We start from the raw sequence: 21,756 nt of genomic DNA on the forward strand, positions 1-21,756 counted from the left end.
TGAAAATGAACACACAGGTGGTATTACAAAGACATGTTAAAGTGCCAGTAGTGATTCTGTAAAATATTTCCAAAGTTGCACGGTTAGTCCTTTTGTAGTGAAACTTAACCAGCATGACGGCAGGATGATAGGAAGCCGTTCAAATCAAAGATGGTGTCTAAATATATATAAACATTCTATCCAGCAAATCACTCAGGACAAAAAAAGATGGTTGTAAAACTTTATTGCTCTAGAAAAATGAAAAACAAGATAAGGAGCCTCACATGTGAGTGAAACTCGTTATTTGGACATTAGTCGTTTCAGCTCGGTGGAGACGTCTCAGTAATAGTCCATTTGTACACTTCAACAGCGCGCTGCTTTCATAAATGCAAAATCGGACAAAGCCCATTTATTTAGGGCAAGTCCACAAACAGTCTGGTGGGTGTTCACAAGCACCCGAAAAACAAATCAAAACTCTCACGCTGATTAATGGGCTGAAAAACCCACACGGTGAGTCTGAACTGCTGCTGATGCAGGAAACTCAGATCCAAGTGCATTCATGTGTCTCTGTAGTGGCCCCTCTGACACAGCTAGTTCATCATTAAACCAGTTGGTACATTTGTGACCCACTTCTCCCTGAATCCATCACTCGGCTCCATGCGTCTGTGTTGAGGCTGCCTTTGTGCAACCAAATTTGGTCCAAATTTACTATGTTGAAAGTTGATCATGAGAAAGCGCGGTTGATAAATACCTTATCAAGCTACAGCAGAAAATTATTTCACATGTACAGACAGGCTACAAACACGAAGCTGTTCATGTCCTGAATTGGTGCCATACAACTACATTTACCACACTTTTCCTCTTTATTTTATGCAATTTCCAGCTTTCAAAGTCCTTTTTCCTACTTTTACCCTGCCCTGAGAGAGGACGGGAGCGTGCCCCTGTACTTTTTATTTCTGCCATCTGAGCCCTGAGGCTTGGTCTTCTCTTCAGCCCAGTTCCTCTTTTGTTTTCCCCTGCTTGCGGGGCATCTTCTTGCTGCTGCTGTCCTCCAGCTCTTTGCTTTTGTAGTAGTGAGGAGCGACTTCAAGCAGCCAGCTGCTCTCTATCTCAATCACCTGGATGCACGGGAGAGAGAATACGCAATGTGATACTGATACAAGTAGGAACACAGTTAAATATTGTACAGGAACCATCGTCATACTTCCTCATCAATGTGCTATCTCATGCCCACTAGTAGTTTATTCTGTGGAAGCCTTCATACTGGACTCAATGGGAGGTGTGACCATGTTATTTACATTTTAAACTGTAGCTGTTTTCTGTGTTTAATGATTTTCTACCACATTAGCAAACAAGCCTCTGAAAAACAGACCGCAGCTACTACCTACCATCTCCTAACACTGGAGATATTTGAGAGACATTTAGAAGGAAGCTATATCACATGCTGAGCAGGCAGACCTGTCTCATGAACTCCTTAGTGGTGAAGACCAGCTCGTGGTAGATGAGCCAGCGGGGCTGCTCCTCGAACAGAGAGCTGTTGGGGTGAACGTAGACCGTCTGCTGGTGCTTCACCGTCTTATAGCCGCCTTTGCTCAGCCGCGCCGTGTGATAGAAATATCCTGCTGTCACCGCCTGGGAAAGACACGGGTGCAGGGTTGATAGACACAAAATTTAAAAAGAAAAACTATTATGTGCTTGGAATAACAACCAGTTGACTATATTTTGGTGTTTTTTGTGACGTGTTCAGGGATAAATCTAAAGTCAAATTAAAAAAAAAAAACCCTATTCAGATTATTCCTTCCATGGGCACATTTGTAAGTTATCTGGAACTCCAGAAATAAGTTGATAAAGAAGGAAACAGAAGGGCAAATAAAGCAGCTATTCAATACTCTGGATGAGTCAACATAATTCACAGAAAGACTTTACAGAAAGGGCTTAATGGTGAGGGAGAAGAGACTAAATTGTGTTATTTCAACAAATGGTTGATGGTATTTTTAGTTAGAATTAGTCAGCGCCTCTGCTGGTTTTCCCTTAAGCTTAATATGTATACACATTTTCAAACAAGTCAGAGCTTCCATTTTCATTTCATTTACATGTTGCTTTCCGCGGGTACTTCTGTGTCCGGAGTCTGTATCTCCAGCTGTGGGCCACCTACCGCCCCCATTAATAGTCTCATTAATTATTATTACTCAAATCATTATTTGTCTTATTATGGTTAGTCTTATTATGCGTTCTAATACTAGTCCTATTATTGTCTTAACATTATTATTATAAGTCTTTGGTCTTGTTATTATTATTATTATGTGGATCATGCATTGTGCTATGTTGTCTTTCCTCCTGACAGACGTCATAAAAGTGTAATAAAAACCTCTGATGTGCTGTTACACATTCATAAACCACAACAAGGCAGAAACAATACATTGTTCATTGTTCAGTGTGGAGCTGCCAGGAATCAGTGTCTTGCTCAAGAAAACTACAACAGGAATCAGGAAGCAGGAAAAGAACATAATTCATACTGTGACTGAAATATCAGTGCATCTCCTGAGTATAGAACAAGTTATTCACAAGTTTTGTACTGACGGTGGGTTTGGTGTGGGACTGGCTAACAGATACCATACGAAGGCATCTCCACTCAAAATATTTAGACCTGTTTCCCCAATCTTCTTTCCTCAGTTCCACTTGATCAGTTCACACCTGCTATATTTCAGGCCAGGTGGTGCTGGGTGTGCTCACAAAACAAATGCATGACCCTGAAATTCATCTGACAGAAAATGTCCGTCACTCATGTGGCGGAAAGAGTAAATATACGTTTGTCTGTCATTTCGCTTTAAATAATATAAACAATTTCAAATGACTAATTCCCTTTGTTTGTGTTTGTATGTACAGTAAGCATAGAGAAGTCAGTGCTCCCTGGCTTAAAACAAGGACTTCACTCAATGCTACAGAAGCCGCTTTACACAACTCAAAGTGAAAAAGAAATATAAGCAACAAAGCCTTATAAAGCAATGAGTTTTCTTCTAAAGCCAGTAATAATATTAACTATACATTTGTTTATTGATTTACTTTTACCTTAGTTTTAATTCATAATAATAACGTATGTTGTGAGATTGCTTTTACCTATTTGACTTCAAGATTTTGACACAGGAAAAGACAGCGCATGATGGAAAAAGGCGTAACCCATTTAATAAAACAAACGCCTTTGCTTATCTCAAGTGGTTTAGGGGTGAGTTCACAACTCACACACAGCCTGATATGAGAAGGTTATTCACACAGCTTCTGTTCAGTGATAACTTACAGCTTTCCTCTTGGATCTTCTCACATATTTTCAATTTTCAGAACAATGTACTTTTACTACAGCCCAGTCTGTTGTCAAAATTCTCTTGTGTGAAGTGTTCTTGGGTAAAAACGGGGGCTGTATCTCATGATGTATGGAGATATGCAGGCTAAAAGATGGATCTACATAACATGCTCGTCAGATGTGGCCAAACTCAAGAGCAGCCATGTTCACACTGAGCCACAAACACAGACTCATACACTAAATTTATATCAGACACCAAAGCTGAGGCGCCATGTTTTTGCCAGGGAACTGTGGTAAAACTCTGGATGACTTTCACAGTAGCACTAACCTTGCGAATGGGCACATTGTCTCCTTGGGAGCTGACCACCTCCACCTCAATGCGATCCATAAGACCCTCCAGCTGGTCCCTGACATCCCGGGCTCTTCTCATGGAGCGGAACTGGATAAAATTCTCATAGCACCACTGTGTGGAGAAGCCGCTCTCCACCCACTGAAGGAGAAAGGCATCATGACAGCAGTTAGCACAACACCTGAGTTCTCGGTGAGAATGGGAATATTTCAGGGCTTTTTAGTTTCCACAGTGAATAGCTGTAAAATAGTGGCTCCTAATTTGGGGGTTTGGATTCTGCAAGGGGCTGCAAAACAAGGGTTTTCATGGTCCTCAGAGGAGGAACACTATGACTTCGGTAGAACCTTAATTTGTTTGTGTTTTGAGTGAAATGTATTGACAAATGTTAGTATGCTGACATTAGTCTTGTTTTCTTGAGAATCACTGTATAACTTAAAAATAAAACAATAAATCACTATTTGGTTGATGATCACACATGGTAAACTCATACATCTACAAACCAAAAAGGCTAGGAACTATAAATTGTAAATAAATACATAATTAAAAAAAGAAAAGCAAAGTCCCAGTGTTCAATATGTTTATATAAAGAGTACAGCTAATTTGGTGCTTTTCAAGTAATTGTTAATTCGTAGTTTTAGAAGATCAATTCTGCCCTTTAAAAATTCACTTTGAAAGTAAGTTACAGGTCATAAACTCTTTAAATGTTTAAATTTTCAGTTTAGCAGGTAAAGTAGGAAACTAGGTTAGGAACAGGAGGACAGGTCAGTTTGACTACAGAACCTTTTTAACTGTGGATACACCAAATATTTGCATAGCAGGTGACAGAAAACCTGAAAATTTGGTGGCTTCCTATTTCCTTGCAAGAGGGTTAGACACAAGCCATGAACAGCTGTGCAGTTCATAACAGTAACCAAGCCATTAATCCTTCCTAACTCCTAATGCTGAATTCTGAATTGAGACTCTGCCAGAGAGATCAACTCTAATATTCTCTCCTCATGTAGGTAAATGGAAAAAATTCTGTAATGAAATGCACAAAAGCAACACTTAACTAAAGCCTAAAAGATTTATGTAGAAGCTAATGAACACCTCTCGGACGCATTTATACATCATAAGCGTCATAAATACGTGTTTTCATGCAGGTTTATTGGACTGGATGGCATCGGACCGAACAGTTACACTCGAGCAGGTATTTTGAACATAAGTCTGACTGCTGTTATCCAGTAGTGTTTATACCTGCGTGTAGACGTTGAGCAGCACCAGGTGGTCTCCCCCCGGCACCACAAAGTTCATCCTGGCGTTGTCGGCATGCACCACCTTGTCCTTGGGCCGGTAGAAAATAGAGTTGTTCACCGACAACATGGCTGCTATTGTCAACACTTCCTCTGAACACTTGTACCTGGAGAGATTTACATATTGTAAAGCGCTTTATATTATTTATACCATTACACAAACATTCACAGTAGAAAGGTCAATAAAAAAACAAACAATAAACAAAATAATATTAATTTTCTATTTCTCCAAGTTTACCAAACCATTTCAATGCAAGAGGGGAGTATAGCAGCACAAATCTGAGATCTCTTTGTCTTTGATAGATTATAAAGTACGTCATTTACAGTAAAACAATCGTTTCATAATTTTAAAAAAAAGTACGCAGCTTTGGTTTACTCCCCATCTCGTCTGTCCAGTCTCCCTTTGACTTTCTGAATCACTATATCCCTTAGAGATACAATATCAGTGTTCTCCTGCTAGAAGAAGTGATCTTTAAACCCGTATTTACAACACATATCATTCAAGTTCCTTATCCAGTGCCCGTTTTGTTGTTTATCCCGTGTAAATATTCTTCTGGCTTGTCTGTTATCATCCATATCTATTGCACAATCTGGCGATAAAAATCTTCCACAGAACCTTTCAGGCCTCCAAACACATATATTCATATATTCACATATACTCATATTAGCAGCACATTGGGAGGCACAGTGATGAATTGCTTCTGAAGTAATTGTCATGACTTTAAACCGCAGCTGCACGATCATATGTAAGAAAACCAATGTCTTTAACTGATTTAACACATTTAATGCACCATACAGTATTTAGGCAGGCAATGTGTCCTGATAAATGAACAAATGGTTTATGCAGGTATCAGACTGGACGCTTACTGCTCAGAGGCCAGGATCATCTTGCTCAGCATGGGGTCCACGGGTAACTCAGCCATCCTGCGGCCCAGCTGATAAAAAAAAAAAAAGAACAAACACTTAATTTATTCATTTAATAAATAGTGACCTGTAATAGTTAACAATGATGCAATCAGCCAAACTTTCTGAAAAAGATTATCGAGTCCTTTATAATCACTGACTGACAAGACTAGCTTGGTCGTATAAGCCCTGAGTTGTAAACACAATGAGTCATCCATTCTATGTATCAACACTTTGAATCAAGGAAGTGAGCGACTCTCAGGCGCTGGAAGCCATGACAAAGCATATGAAGCTTTTGGTATGTACAGTATGTCATGCAAATATGCAGTGAGTGAAGATGGACACAGATTATGCACGCCAAAGCAAAGGTTACATGTCTCTGTTCTGTGATTAAAGTTAAGAATGCAAAAACAAAAAACAGGTTTCGTCTGTTTACTTATGACCCTCCGTTACAGATTTGACTGTCAGCAGGGGATGGAGCGGGAATGATTAAATAATCCTCAGCATAATCACAGCGGAAAGATTGTACCAAAAGTCACATGATTTTTAAAATAAATCTTGTAAGACACGCTGTGTTTGTTTGTGAAGCATGATGTATGAGAAATATGTTGTGCATTTGTTTGATAGGTACGTTTAGCATTTGCAAATCAAAATGAATTAGCTTGTTAATGATGTTTTGGTACTTGTGAACCACTCTGTGTTTGGTGTTGGTGAATTGTAGGGCATTTGTTAAACATGCTTTGCTTGTTTGTTTTGTTAGGTTTTGGCAGGAAATTAGCTCCAGAGTTCACTGTATTAGAGCTTAAACCTCCAATAACTGATTTTTGCTGGCTGCTTAGGGGCATAGATTTGTCAGTGTGTAAACACAACATTGACACGTTGCATAATCACCATTGAAGTTGATATGGTGAACTTATTAGCAAACATTTGCTTATCTGCACATTCAGCAGTTACAAAGCAAGATTTTCTTTTATTTAGAGTTGTGTTTCTGTGCAACTGTTGAATGTAAGTCCAGTATTCACTTTTTTTTCCTGTCTCTATCAACTCCTGAAGGAGTCTGTCTCTACCGTTTCTAAATGCTCCGCTATGCTCACTAGATAATCTCTAACCTTGTCTGCTGTTTAGTGCTGAGCAGGTAGTAAACAGTGGGTTTTTCGAAAACAGCTGCCTACGGCAAGCATAAACAGGGCTATGAGAGTGAGCCAGAACTGTAAAGATACAGACCTGACAGCCATATTTATCTTAACATAGTTCGGTAAAGCCAGAGGGAGCTGCAGATTCAGGATTCAGGTTTGTCACTTTCAGCAAACCATATCACATTAATGCCACTTTTCATACAATTACAAAAATATTGACTAAGTCTAAATAGACGTTTAAGAAAGTTTGTACCTTGGTGAGCTCCCCCAGGTGGTTGAGAGCTCCCAGGGCGTAGAGCTGCTCCAGCGCTAAGACCAGAGTCTCATGAGGAGGTGGGTCCATGAAATCAAAATGTATGAGGTCATTGATGCCTGTGAGCAAAAAGTATTAGCTTATTGCACAGTCACAGCCACCAAATATCAATCTTAATGACTTAGTGTATAAAATAACATATTTTAAACATTGTTAAATCTTCACTCTAATCACACCCAAGAGCAGGTCCTCCCCTCACCCAGACTCTTCAGCAGCAGTACCACATTTCCAAGGTTGGTCCTCTGAATCTCAGGCACGGTTGTTTCCTCCATCTCATGTTTAAAGGCCCAGGCTGTGTAAAGCCTGAAACATTTCCCAGCAGCCACTCTGCCTGCACGGCCTGCTCTCTGGTTGGCTGAAGCCTGAGAGCGAAACAGAAACACACAGGGTAAGCTGGTAAGACATTTAGGAACAAAAACAAAGACTAACAATGTACCCGCAAAAGTCAGACAGTAACAACTGCACCATCAACCAATGTTACTAATCAGGTTTCGTGACCGTTTGTGGTTTTAGTGCATCAGAGGTCCTAGAAACATTTCACTACAGAAGCAGCAGCTCACAGTAAGCAACTAAGAACATTACTTTGTGCCAAATTTTGTCGTTTTTTAATCTGATTTCTGCAGTGGATGGTGTCTTTAATGTGCACCTGTGTTTCTAACTCTGAGAAATGTTCAGCAGGTTGTGTGCGCCGATCTGGACTGTGACTTTTTAACAGACAGAAATAGAAGCCGGAACTTAAAAGACAAAACCAGAAATGGAGGAAATAAAAAAGCAACATAAGGTCAATACAATATATGCAAATTGTGGTATTCTGAAAACCTGCAGTCACTACACTCTCTGACAAAATTTACCATGACATGATTTCAACGTTGAATTCCTGCTTTTAAAAGGTTAAGAAAAACAGTGAGCAGTTACCCGTGAGCAGGGCGTGACAATGAGCGACTCCATGCCAGTGCGGGCGTTGTAACTCTTCTGTTTGCAGAACCCTGGATCAATGACGTAGATGATGCCATCTATGGTCAATGAGGTTTCTGCTATATTGGTAGCCACCACCACCTTGGATTGATGGGAAGAGAACACACAGTGCCAAATGATAAAGTGAATAAGCACCGCTCAAACAAAGCAGAATAAAGATTAAACCCAGCTGTTAGAAACAGGAAGAAAAATGTGACAAAATCCCAAAAAAATGGCTTTTCCCATCAAACAGTGCTTAAAAAAAACTAGGATAAGTTTTTCTATCAAATCTCATTGTACTACAGCAGCCTCTGTTGGTGAATAATAGCATGGACATTTAATCTGGGTAAATATGAGAAGGCTCTTGCTTAATACACAACTGATAGAAAAAACTGATACGAGGTCTATTGTCTTCATTTATATCTCTGAGGAATAAACTTATTATGGTAGTTTCCTGACTATTTAGCGTCTGCCAGGCTGAAATATTAATCCTCTAGCGACCTACTACATCCAGGGCAACTGTATTAGGAAACAATTAACATTTTCTGCACAGGAATAAGACATCATCTCACCTTACGGGCCCCAGGTGGAGTGGGGTTGAAGATCTTCGCCTGCATGTCAGATGGTAGGTTGGCGTAGATGGGAAGGACCAGCAACTCGGCTATCTTCGATCCCAGCCGCCTGCATCTCTCCTGGAGCATCTCACAACATGCTTCAATCTCCTCCTGCAAAAGGAGAAGGAGACCAACAATCTCCCATTACAACTGCAATGTGCTGTAATGTGTCCAGGATGTTGAAAAAACAAAAAACAAAACAGAATCCTGTTCTTGATGTAAACAATACCTGTCCAGTGAGGAAGACCAGGATGTCTCCTGGGGGCTGGGTGACATGGATCTGGAGCACTGAAACCACGCACGCTTCCAGGTAGTCTGCCTCTGGAGCCTGGGCAACACAACATATTTACAACAGAGTTAGTTCAATTTCTGGGGGGAGAAGTGTTCTGGATTTATTTGACCATGACAACATTTACAATCCTTAAAAAATTTGGTGTTTCTTTCTTTCTTTATTGTTCATCATTCATTCATATATTGCTGTCCTTTTTCCACCAAAAAAGGGACCATCAATAAATAAATTTGTCAGTTGATCTACAAAAAAATGTAATGTGAACTGTATAAAATCATTTAAATAACATGCTAGTTCCTACTTTAGTGTAGAAGATATCAACAGGGAACCTCCTGCCGGGGATCCTGAAGACAGGCGCATCATCGAAAAAGCAAGAGAAGCGCTCAGTGTCCAGAGTAGCGCTGGCCACCAGCACCTTCAGGTCTGGTCTGAACCTGGCGATGTCCTTAATCAGACCAAACAGGATGTCTGTGTGAAGGGTTCGCTCATGGGCTTCATCTATGATGATCACACTAAATAGAGACAGACAGAGAAAGAGTGTCACTGGGAAAGCAGATGATTAAGCACAACAGATAGGGTAAATATCTTCAAGTTATCAAAACAAATTGAACATACATATTTATTCAAAATCTGGAATGTCAAACAGTGGAAGGAAAGTATTCGAAGACACCTGAGCCAAAGTGAAAGCTGAACTTGTAAAATGCAATGAGAGGTGAGATCAGAAGAACAAAGATGCAGGAAAAAATTTATACAGCATCTGCTTAGCGACTCTTAGTAATTCCCCTTCTTTGCATTACCTGTAGCTGGCCAGGTCGGGCTCAGTGAGAAACTCTCGGAGCAGCATACCATCTGTCATGTACTTGAGCACTGTTCTTTCTGATGTGCAGTCCTCAAAACGAATGCTGTAACCCACCTGGATCAAGCAATAAAGTTTATATGATTTTAATTTTTAACCACTTCAAATTGTTTGAAGAAAGAGTCAACAATGCTAAGAAATAACTAAAGAACGCACAAAAACATGAATTATAGTATAATATAGAATTCATTGTTACACAGATTGTAAACTGTGTGTGTAATACAGTGAAAAATTGAATCGGCATGATAATGTGCCAAGCTCACCTCATTCCCAAGCTTGACGCTCATTTCTTGTGCCACTCTGGCTGCAACTGACATTGCTGCCACTCTGCGAGGCTGTGTGCATCCGATCTTCATGCCTCCTTTAGTGTAGCCCTGAGAGAGGAACAACAGGTTCGTTTTCACTGGTGACCGATAGATCTTGTTATGCCGATTGTTGTAGTTTTGTTAAGGTGTTTCAATTGACTTGGATTTCTTTTTGACTTCTCTCTTGCAGGATACTACGTAGCCCATCCACAGATTTTGTTGTGTATACTAATCACAGTTTTATAGCATAGAATAATGTGCTGAATATGGACGTGTATGACTCCATGATTAGATTCTGCACTCACATCTTCCAGGAGGTACTGTGGGATCTGGGTGGTTTTTCCGGAGCCTGTCTCTCCTTCAATGACCAGTATCTGGTGTTCATGGATGGCAGCGAGCAGGTCATCTCTGTAAGGGAAGATGGGAAGGCTGCGTCGGACCTCCTGCATGGACTGTTTCTTCAGCTCTGCCTGCGACAGAACCGGGGCCTCCTGATCCTGAACGTAACAGAAATGCAATGAATGACTGTGGAAGACTTTTTGTCTTGCTCTGGGATTTGTTGACAGGACATATGGACGTACTGGCTCTTGCAAGGATTATACTTGCGTATCTTTTTCTGGTTGCCCTCCGTTTCATATCGAGAGAAGACAGGTGGGGGTTTTCTCTTCAATGCTAAAAAACTCTTGATAAAAGTCAATCAGATCAAAGATCCACTGTTTTTCCACCAGTAAAACAGAGATCCCGGTCACTGACTGTTGCAAGAAATATTAGTGTTTTATTTGATAGTAATTTAGATTTTGAGAAGTAAACCACAAAGATGGTCCAGTCATGTTTTTATCATCATAAGAATACTTCCAAAATACAATCTTTCCTTGCTCTTCAAGACACAGACACAGTTTTTTATGCTTTAATTTCCTGATGCCTTCATTATTGCAACAGCTTTTTTTTTAAACTTATCTTAGCCAAAAATCGACTGATTGACTCCAAACTGAACTGAACTGTGGCAAGAGGACGAGAAACCAATGCACTAGTCAAAGTGTTTTCATCATTGGGAAAGTGAAATTAAAATTGAAATAAAAAAGTTATAAAATAAGACGAATGATAATGAAGAATCAGAAAGCACCAGACGAAGCCCACCTTTTCTGTCCGAGTTCCTTTCATAGTAATGGCAGTACTGACAAAGTCAATCATCTCATCCTCCTCCAGGATCAGCTGGTATTTCTCCTGCTCCCGCCTCATCCCTTGCTCTCGCTCTCTCTTGGCCCCAAAGCTGAGGGAGGCCGTCTTCAGCCTCTCCTCCTCCCAGCGGCCTTGCTCTCCTCCCAGCTCCATGGGAGTTTCCTCCAGCTCCAGGTCCCTCTGGGGCACCTCCTGGTCAGTGGGGAAAAGGAGAGGGTTGAAATGAACAATTTAACCTATGTGCACTTTAAGTGACTGTTTCTGCACATTGTGTTAGTACCATATGTAGCATCTCTTGTTCCTACCTTGCTTCTCTTCTCTTCCGGCATATAGTATCTGTTCTTCCTCTCCTCCTGTTCCTTGGCACCTGCCTTTTTGTAATCCTTAGCCAGGTCCCGAAGGGTGCGCTTGTATTCTAACTCCTTTTTCTCCCTCTCAGTCAGCTCATCTGTAGCGAAAAGGTACTCATCATCAATGATCTCTGCCTCCAGGTCCTCCAGCTTTTCTGCCTCTCTCTTCTTCAGATAATCCCAGCGAGAGCGCTTCCGCAACTCTGGCAACTAGAGATGGAAAGAGAAGGACAAACAATCTGAGAGCCGCAAAATATTCTGTTCATAAACATAAGCTGATTCTTTTTTAGCACACACAGAAACTTGTCTCCCAGCTCGAGCACTCACCATATTCTTCTGATCGTCTTCAGCCATCTTCAGCCTCTTCTGAGCTTCCTCATAAGCCTGGAAAAAACAAAGAAAATATGAAGCTGTTTACCTGAGGGACATAAAGGGTCATCTTTGAAAATAAAATATATAAATAAATAAATAAAATTCTGTGTTGTAATTCATTTGTCTCCCACCTTTTTGTCAGTCCTCTCTGCTATGTTGCGGGTCTTGTCTTTGTCTTTCTGCCTCACTCGCTCAGCAAACGCGTCTCTCTCTACAATGTCCTGCAGTCGTTCTCTCTCTTCCTTCTCCCACTCTTCCTCTTCCTCCTCTTCTTTCTTGACAGACTGGCCTGAGTTACCCCTGATGTTAGGAAAACAATCAGAAGCTTTATTATTATAAATAATTATAAATAATAATATATTATATTTTTATTACTCCTGATGTTAGGGGAAAAGAGCAGCTTCATTACAAAACTAAGCATTGATTTAAACTTTTTATTAGTATTTTTAAAGGCTCTGAATGGTTCTGTGATGATACATATTTACAGAGGTTCTCTTTTCTAGAGGTTTAAGCATATCTTACTCTAATATTACTTCACAAAAAATACTAAGCCAAAAAAAACAACAACAACAACAACAATCAAGCATAACAAAATCAGTACAAAATGCAAAATGTCAAAATGTTTGTATTACTGTTTAGGTGCTTCATCCTCACTGGACGACTCTTTCTTCTGTCTGATGTGCTTCCTCTTATTTCCTCTGTCCTTGTCCTTGCTTTTCTTTTTCCCTTTCTGTTTCTCCCGCACAGTGTCTCCATCACTGTCACTGTCCTCTAGTAACGTGTATGTCCGGTTCCTCCTGTCCATTTCAATGGCTTGTCGTTCTATTGCCCGGGATGGTTTCTCAACAACCTGCTTGCGAGGAATCTGTAGCACAGTGATGATATATTAATAGAGGTTTCAATCCCACCAAAACATCCCAGATCAAACATGCAAGCACGTATGGTAACATGTGAGGCACTTAAAGTTCATTTATACATGTTAAAGCAAAATCTCAGCAGGACTGTCAACAAAATGTTACAACTATACCTTATCAAAGAGCTCCTGCGCAAAAGCAAGCACACTCTGGTTGATGTCAATTGTGCCTGTCTCCTTAAGGCGAGTCACAAAGTCTTGAGGACTCAGTGCTTTCCGGGCAGTGCCAATCATGAATTGGGACACATATCTGTCACTCAGCCCGAGGATGTCATGGAGACGGTCATTAACCCACTGCTCTAGATGGGCCATGATGCCTGTTAAGGGAGCAGCCACAACACAAGAACATGGTTACACATAATCCAGGTATAGATTAATGCCATGTAGTTACAGAAACTGCTGGTTAAAACCAAACATCCAAAGGTATTGTTTACCATTCCCTTTTGCGGAAGCCTGTAAATCAAAAACCCGGCAAGGGTCAAATGCCCGTAATTTTCTCTGACAGTGTAGTTACATAGCTCACTGTACTAAAACTATTTGTCAGTTAAAGCGTTGTCAACATTAAGTTAATTTCAGTTCATACTATGTGTGTGTGTCTACATATATATACACAAATTATATATATTTATACTGAGCTTTGTTGCATTTCATGTTGAATTACAAAAACAAACCATTGTATAAGTGACTGGGAAGCTTTTTAAGTAACACTGAGGACAGTGCCGAGCCACACAATCTTAGAGCACATATACCCTGTACACACAGTACACAGTAACAGTCTGAGGTGTATATGAATAGCTTCCTCGCCTGTAATTGCACTACAAACTACACTGGCTCTGTCCCCGACAAATCTCAGGAATAAGATCCAAACCAGACACCAGCTGGCTTATTCACAAACTTCCTTTCGCGGACTTTACTTGTGCCTGTGTATTTGTTGTCAGACCCTCAAATTCACTGATAAAATAGTGAGCTAATCTTCTATTTCTTATGCAGTCTATTTTAAAAACGTCCCCACACTTTATTTGAGACAAAAGACCATGATTAATTTTACTTACCGCTTTTCAAAACGCTCAAACAGCGTTGCTGTTATGGTAGCAGGGACGTGAGTTAGCTAACTCAGCTAACTCCAGCTACAAAATAAGCGTTAGTTTTAGCTGTAGCTCACAAGTTCCCAGTAAGGACATTTAATTAACAAGTACATCCCTCCACGGCCATGTAAAAGTATTTATGTGTGGCTTCAAAACAACACATTAAATAAACAATACGTGTTTGCTAACTTAGCTTAGCCCACGCTGGAGTTGAAAGCGGAAACACGTCATGTGAAGTTAGGGAAGGAGAGCACCGCTGCATCAGTGGGTGCAGCGCTCACTGCCCCCTGCGGCCATCTGAGGAATGACAACAATCATCGGCTCTGCTCTGCACCTGTTTTCAGAAAATATTTTAAAACCAGTTCAGCTCAAAGGCTGAACATTGCCAAATGCAGAAATAAACAAGTTATCAATGTAATGAAATTCTTCTTTTTGCTGTCTCTCTATCCTGATAACATCAGTTATTGTATCTAACTAAATTGAAATGAGGTAGACGAAAAGAATTTTGCAAATTTCAAAATAAAAAAACATGACAAAAATGAAGGCTGTTTAGTGTGCAAATTAAGTAAAAGCAGCAAAACAATAGTACAGACAAAACTCTCTTACAAGTGAAAGCTTTGTCTTCAAAATGTTACTTAAGTAAAAGAATTAGCATATACCTTAAGTACCAAAAGTGAAAGTATACTCACCATGCAGAATGACATAATGAGTACTGGCGTAATTTCTATATAATGCTGGGTAGCTTGTGAATTTCTATCCAGGGATCAGTAAAGTATTACTTTGAGATATGGGCTAATACATCACAATTTATTGGTTTATTATATCAAACCGAATCTGCAAAGTAACTGGTAACAAAAGTTAAAAAGTAAATGTAGTAAAGCATAAAATACATTATTTGCCTCTGAACTTCACAAGAGACGAAGTGTAAAGCAGCAGAAACTGGAAATAATTAAGTAAGGTACTTGAGTACATGTACTTAGTTACTTTCCATCACTGAATAAAAATCATCCTAAAAGGCAGCGTGAGTGTTTAGTGGGATGATACAAGTGAAGACTGAAAACGGATGTGATCTTAAAAAGCATCACGAACGACTCAAGTCTGCAGACGCAGTGACACGATATGCGGGGAAGGAAGGAAGGAAGCGGGGACACGCTCTTTAAGTCCACACACAAAAGTTCACGGAGATCAATAATTACTCATCAGCACTACTGAAAACCTCATCCTCCGGCGCCAAGTCTCTCTCTGGGACCATCGTAAGCTCCTCCACTGTGCCTGTGCTCGGCCGAAAGTCTAACCTGAGACCGGATAGAGATGAAGACTCTGCAGATCATTGGAGGCTCACCGGTGGTGGTGGTGGTGGTGCTGCTGCTTGCAGGGGTTTGCACTGACGCGTACAAGCCTGTGGTCATCGTGCATGGCATTTTTGATGGACCACCACAATTAAAAAATCTGTCTCTGTACATAACGAAGGTAAGTCAAGTTGACATGTAGCTGAATAAAGTGCACAAGTGAAAAATGTGTTATTTTAAAATACATACATACATTTTGGGCAATTTGGTCTACCTGTTTTATCCTTTGCATTCTATTTAAGGAAACTTCCAAAAGTGGGTACCATGGGTGCAATACTCATATCTTTTACTAAAATAAAGATACCACTAAAACAGTATAGACAAATGTGTTCTGCATTCAAAACTTTATTTAGCAGAAGGACAAATTTATCTGAGAATTCCACAGTCATGTCATCATCTGCCGCTTATCTGGGTCCAGGCCCAGGTTGCGGGGTCGACCGAAGTCCTACGGCACCTCCCACAGGAGAATTCCACAGTATGCAGAGCAATCCATTTCAGGGGAAAAAAATACTTGACTTTTAATGATTAATTAATTAAATTAACCTTCTTTGGTTTCATATTTTCACTCACCAGCGAGGCTTAATGTTGACAATTTTAATTGTGTGAGTGGTCAAAAGTCCTCCTCAACCCTCAAGTAGGAAGTGGTTAAACTTTTTTTGAACCACAGTAGACAGTTTTTTCTAAAGGTGGTCAGATTTTATATGAAGTGAAAATCGGCAAGCTGTTTCAAGGTAATGATTTCTGTTCCTTCATTATTTTCTATTCCTCAAGATTAGATTTACTTTGAGAAAACTGTCTGAGTTGGCTGATAGCATTAACAGTCATCAGGCTGATAGTTTGCTCATAGTTTATTTTAATCAGTATTTACCGTTTCTGTTACTCGGTCCATTTTTTTAGAATCAAAAGGTCAAAAGTTTTATTTCTCAGTTCTTTTTTAAATTTTGATCTAATTTCCAGACACATCCAGGCACTGAGGTGTCAGTGATTGACTTGTACAACAACAAGGCCAGTCTGATGCCACTGTGGAAGCAGGTCCAAGGCTTCAGGAATGCCATCAGCCCCATCATGCAAAAGGCTCCCGATGGCATCCATCTTCTGTGCTTCTCACAAGGTCCTCTGTCTCTCCCACTCACACAGCCGCTGTATGTCTACTTGCAAACACTTTTAAATGCATGTGTGTATATATTTAAACACATAGGATGCTAGCAGCTTCATCATATTTTAAGACCGGGAAACAAAGCAGTCACAAGCAATCAAACTACTAGCATATGTGTTTCATGGGAACTTGGAGGCAGCAGCAAATTTCTGTGAACAAACAGTCATCGCCCCAGGCACGTCAAGAGGGGATATATATCTCTGGTATGACAGAGTTGGCACAGTTGTTCACCACGACCTCAAAGTATGTCTTTTGAGTCAGCGTCATTTGGGTCTGATGAGGAATGAAACAGACCTGGTTCTGCTGCATCAATAAATGGTTCTTGTTCTCGATTGTCAAGAGAGCGATTTGCAGGGTTATTTAGCCAACCTTTGTTGTTATAATTATGGTAGTCAAAATGAAACAAACACCTCTCTGTATTAGGCAACACAAAAGCCTCCAGCCTGCAATCTACAAAAGTAAATAAAAATACATTCAAAAAGTTGAATCAACACCTCTCTAAAATAATGTCAACCACAAAGTGAGTATCATAACCTTCATGAAGGGAAGATTTAATGCAGGACTGTTAGTGAAAAGATAATGAGAAGTGAGGCGTTAGTCTGTCAGAGACCAAGGTCTTTTCTCACTGTGTGATAATATGGATTGTTGTAAAATTTTTACACGCTAACAAGGACAACACTAGATCACACAGAATAAAAGGGGACAGAGTATATGTAGGAATATAAAGTACACACAGAGCAAAAAACTCTGAGGAGGATGTGAAAAGGCTGTTGATGTTGATCATATTTACCTTTCACAAGGTCTCAGTACAGTACGAGCAAATGTGGCCAAATATTAATTCACACTAACAAGAAGAAGTAGACAAAAACGGACACACACATCAGAGACACACAGGCCTTCCACTTCCACATTTCTAGCATACCAAGATAAGTACCATTTTTTTACATTTTCATACTACATTTGCACATCTTATGTACCCAAAGATTTGGAAGCAGAAAAAAACACATTTGCAAACAGGAAAGTCAAACTTTTAACCTCAAGTTGGACATACAACTGTGTGCTAATTTTCAACAGCAAAAATGTATATTTAGGAGCACATTCATGTCGTTCACTTTTCATTAATGAGGGAGGCCGGGCGGGGCCGCCCGATGAGGAAGTGTATAAGAGTGGCACCCCGACAGAGGGAGGCTGGGCGGGGCCTCTAGTGATGGCCACCCGATGAGGAAGTGTATAAGAGTGGCACCCCGACAGAGGGAGGCTGGGCCTCTGGTGATGGTCGCCCAATGAGGAGTAATTCAATGTAGAACCGTCACTGGTAGGCCTCCACTGAGGGATTAAACATTAATAAGGCTGAACTCTCCTGATGTTGTTACTAATTTTGCCTCTCCATTTTTCGTAGGTGGTCTAATTTGTCGAGCACTTCTCTCCACAATTCCAGACCACAACGTGCACACCTTCATTTCGCTGTCATCCCCACTAGCTGGGCAATATGGAGGTCGGAGAGCTTCATTTTATGTTTACAGCATGTCCACATTTAACCCTTGTCCTTCAGGGAACAATGGCATTTTAGGACTCAATTAATTCACATGAACCTTTAAAATGTCAAGCAGCAATACTGATTTGAAATAGATAGTCAACTGCAACATAATGCAGTATTTCTCACTGTCTTACTCCACAGACACAGAATACCTGAAGTGTGTATTTCCTGATTGCCTTAAGAAGACAGTGTATAAACTTTGCTACAACACATTAGGACAGAAAGTGTCCATTTGCGAATACTGGAATGGTAAGAATGAGGGAGGTGGCCATCAGTGATTTGACGATTTACCTTCAACTGAGGAGGATTTGCATTACCCCTTACTGTTTATTTTGTCTCCACAGACCCTCACCATAGGTCCCTGTATCTGGAGAAGAACAACTTTCTGCCAAAGCTTAATGGTGAGACACCTCACAGGGATATAAAAGGTAACTGAATGAATCACTGTCATGGTTATTTAGTAATGTAAACCTGTGGATGTGCACTGAATGTGCATCTATTTCACTTCCTCAGCATGGAGGGGAAATTTTCTACGCATTAAGAAGCTTGTGCTGATTGGAGGACCAGATGATGGAGTCATCACGCCATGGCAGTCCAGGTTTCACTGTCTTTTAAATTAAGTTTTATAATTTCTTACCGTGCCAATAATAATATCACCACCAGAAAAGACTAAAATAAAGGTGTGTAATGGTAAATTATAAACTTTTCCCCTCATTTCTATAGAGACTGTGCAAAGCTGATCAGTGTCATAATAAAATATAAAGAAATATATGGCTGTGAAACTGCTTCAAATTAACTGGGTAACACTTAAACATAGCGAAGATGCTCGAACTATATATTACTCATTATAACACTTGCTATAAATAACAAGAGGGTAAAACATTGGACTCAGTAGTGTTAATACATACAATATCAGCTTAATCCAAAATGGGTGGCCACAATAATATGACAGTTTTTTTTCCTACCATTAAAAGAAAGACCATTTTTTCACTGTTTTAAAAATGCACAGATCTTACTTTGCTTTTTTTTTGACAGCACCTGAATTTTTAAAAAAGTCCATTAACCACTTCCTGTGGATTCTAAAGCCTAAGTACTGTGAATGCACTGTAATATGTGAAATCAACCAGTATCAACACATCAACATTTTTATTAGCATCTCCCTTCTCTCCTCTGGATTTTGGCTACCACTGAAACTAAATCAAGCTGAAACCTTGAAAGTGAGTGCCACAAAAATAGGATTTTGAAAATCCCCAGTGAAAATTATGCCACTGGCTTAGATAGACACCCAGGTGCATGGCAATGCAGCAGTTACTAACAGAGCCTTCATTACGTGGGTAATGGTGGGTAGGTGAACTGTTAGTGGTCAGAACAGCAGCACAGGTTTCGAGACCGATTTCCCTGAACTGTTTCCTCTTTTCTACACAGCCACTTTGGATTCTACGACAACAACGAAAATGTTGTAGAAATGAGGAACCAGCAGGTAAGTAACAGACCAACATATGTATGTGTGTGAACTCTGTGAAACTTACACTTATAGTAAAATGTATTGTAAACCCAAGTTTATTTTTATTTTAGACCTTCCACCAAATGGTACAGCAGCATTTTGTGCATTTTGTGTAGGGTCACCTGTCCCTCTCTTCTCCTCTGCCTTTGAAAGTTTTACAGGAATGATACGTTTGGGCTGAAGACACTGGACAGTCGTGGGGACGTGTCGACGTGTATTCAGTCTGGAGTGAAGCACGTTCATTGGCACTCCAACCATACGGTGTTCATGAGCTGCATGGAGAAATGGCTCACATGAAAACAGCTCACCTACAGAGTGTGTGATATGTGTAATGTATTAGTGAAGTGAAATAGACTACATGATGAGCACTGGTTACGCATACAGACACTCTAATGTTTTTGAATACTCTATAAGCATCTATAGTTTTTCCTTTGCCTCTCCTTCACCTTATGGAGACAGGTTTCCTTGTGAGATTACAATGGATTCTTTCCTTACTCCAGTACGTTCAACTACCCAGTTTTTAAATTAACAGTTACCATAGTATAGTATATTTGACAAATTAGCTAAGGTTCAATCAGCATGAATATTTTTTCAATGATCAGTTTTGTGTTCAGATGTGTGTATTTGAAACAGCTCTTAAATCTGGTGCATGTCTGTATATGTTTGATTTCTTATGAATAAAAGAAAAAAAAGTCTTTCAACCAAAAGTCGATGGTCTTGGGTTTTTATTGCTTTAGTGAAATTCTGTTTATTGAAACATCCTCACATGCTCCTTAATGTTATTATTACGGGTAATAGTCTGCGGGTAACAGTTGAACCATGCATCATGGCAGTTCATGAGCAATGGTGAATCAATCACTGCCCTCTGGTGGAACTTTATGGTACTTTAGAGTGTTGTAGAGACAGTAGGTTAGTGATGTTTGTGCCTTATGTCATTTGATTTTAACAAAGCTCATCACACTGCCTATTGAAAATGTATTAAAAAGAACAGTCGTAGGCCAACTCACCACAGGATGTTCAGAACTTGCACCTAAATCCTTCACATGCCATACAGCACACGCACAGCCACAGCAGGGACAGAGCGGGAGGCAGAGAGAGACGGACAAAAGCACACAGGTGTCTCATATAACCTGACCCTGATTAAGTGGACTTGGGAGGGGCTGGCTCAAGGCTGCATTCAGCAGCTCTGCCTAGACTAGGGGAGTATTCCCACACTGGAAGAGCTACACAGTTCTCGCTGTTTGAAAAAAGCACAGAACATTATAAAGGACACCCACCATCCCGGTCACTCCCTGTTTGAACTATTGCCTTCAGGCAGAAGGTACAGGTCAATAAATGCAAGGACAAACAGACTCAAACACAGTTTTTATCCAACCGCAATAACAACCCTCAATACTGCAAAAAAATAATATGCAATACTCTGTTTTTTTAGGCAATGATTTGGTGCGTATGACTGCGTGTGTATGTCTGTTGTGTATGCTGCTAATGTTACTATATGTTCTATATGTTTTATTTATTTATTGTTTTTAATATTTTTCTTAATGCACTGACTGGAGAGCACTTTAAATTTCGTTGTACCTGTGACAATGACAATAAAGATCTATTCTATTCTATTCTATTCCCCACCACATCAGAATGAAATTGCAGGTGGTTATTAAAAATCACTAAATATGATCTGCATTATAGCTGAAAATATTTGTTTAATGACAAACTCACAACACTCAAACAATAGCAAAAGTGCAGTCGCACCCTGGTACCGGAATGTGTGCACTAACAGCTCTTGACTGCGTCTTCAACCACAGGACGTCTACAAACCTCCCTTTTTTGGGACTCCGATTCCTGCAGGTTGGCGGACGGCACGTCACCGTAGAACCAAAGCAACAGCGGCCTGTGCGACCTCTACAAACCCCAGATGTTCCACCCGTATTTAAAGGGCACAAGGCCCATCCTCGTCTCACTCGTCTCACTGATGGTTACCGCTTGTCTCCTTTGGCCATTTCCATAGCTGTCACACTCTGCATGTCAC

General features: G+C 40.2%; 2 protein-coding genes across 3 annotated transcripts; one reads left to right on the forward strand and one right to left on the reverse strand.

Annotated features, from left to right (window-relative positions):
• Nucleotides 1–206: 206 nt before the first annotated feature.
• Nucleotides 207–15,022, reverse strand: dhx16 (DEAH (Asp-Glu-Ala-His) box polypeptide 16). Of its 2 annotated transcripts, XM_041043635.1 has the most exons (21): nucleotides 14,152–14,518; nucleotides 13,214–13,416; nucleotides 12,819–13,051; nucleotides 12,318–12,486; nucleotides 12,142–12,198; nucleotides 11,770–12,024; nucleotides 11,423–11,656; nucleotides 10,591–10,782; nucleotides 10,244–10,354; nucleotides 9,922–10,037; nucleotides 9,426–9,636; nucleotides 9,065–9,163; nucleotides 8,794–8,946; nucleotides 8,183–8,323; nucleotides 7,467–7,629; nucleotides 7,208–7,326; nucleotides 5,783–5,850; nucleotides 4,860–5,022; nucleotides 3,606–3,767; nucleotides 1,438–1,611; nucleotides 207–1,097 (listed from the first exon to the last, which is right to left on the reverse strand). In XM_041043635.1, the coding sequence occupies exons 2-21, from the start codon at nucleotides 13,409–13,411 to the stop codon at nucleotides 969–971; spliced, it is 3,147 nt and encodes a 1,048-aa protein (XP_040899569.1). In that variant the 5' UTR covers nucleotides 13,412–13,416; nucleotides 14,152–14,518; the 3' UTR covers nucleotides 207–968. The 2 variants fall into 2 exon arrangements, with proteins under 2 accessions (XP_040899569.1, XP_040899570.1); XM_041043636.1 differs by lacking the exons at nucleotides 207–1,097; nucleotides 1,438–1,611; nucleotides 3,606–3,767; nucleotides 4,860–5,022 and adding an exon at nucleotides 14,874–15,022 and having other exon boundaries at nucleotides 5,779–5,850.
• A 244-nt stretch (nucleotides 15,023–15,266) lies between these two features.
• LOC121186576 (lysosomal thioesterase PPT2-A-like) lies at nucleotides 15,267–20,437 on the forward strand. The gene is made up of 8 exons (XM_041045350.1): nucleotides 15,267–15,654; nucleotides 16,491–16,644; nucleotides 18,089–18,184; nucleotides 18,368–18,475; nucleotides 18,571–18,654; nucleotides 18,740–18,824; nucleotides 19,652–19,706; nucleotides 19,884–20,437. The coding sequence occupies exons 1-8, from the start codon at nucleotides 15,496–15,498 to the stop codon at nucleotides 20,025–20,027; spliced, it is 885 nt and encodes a 294-aa protein (XP_040901284.1). The 5' UTR covers nucleotides 15,267–15,495; the 3' UTR covers nucleotides 20,028–20,437.
• Nucleotides 20,438–21,756: the final 1,319 nt, after the last annotated feature.

This window comes from Toxotes jaculatrix, chromosome 8, assembly GCF_017976425.1.
Source record: "Toxotes jaculatrix isolate fToxJac2 chromosome 8, fToxJac2.pri, whole genome shotgun sequence".
Taxonomy (NCBI): Eukaryota; Metazoa; Chordata; class Actinopteri; family Toxotidae; genus Toxotes; species Toxotes jaculatrix.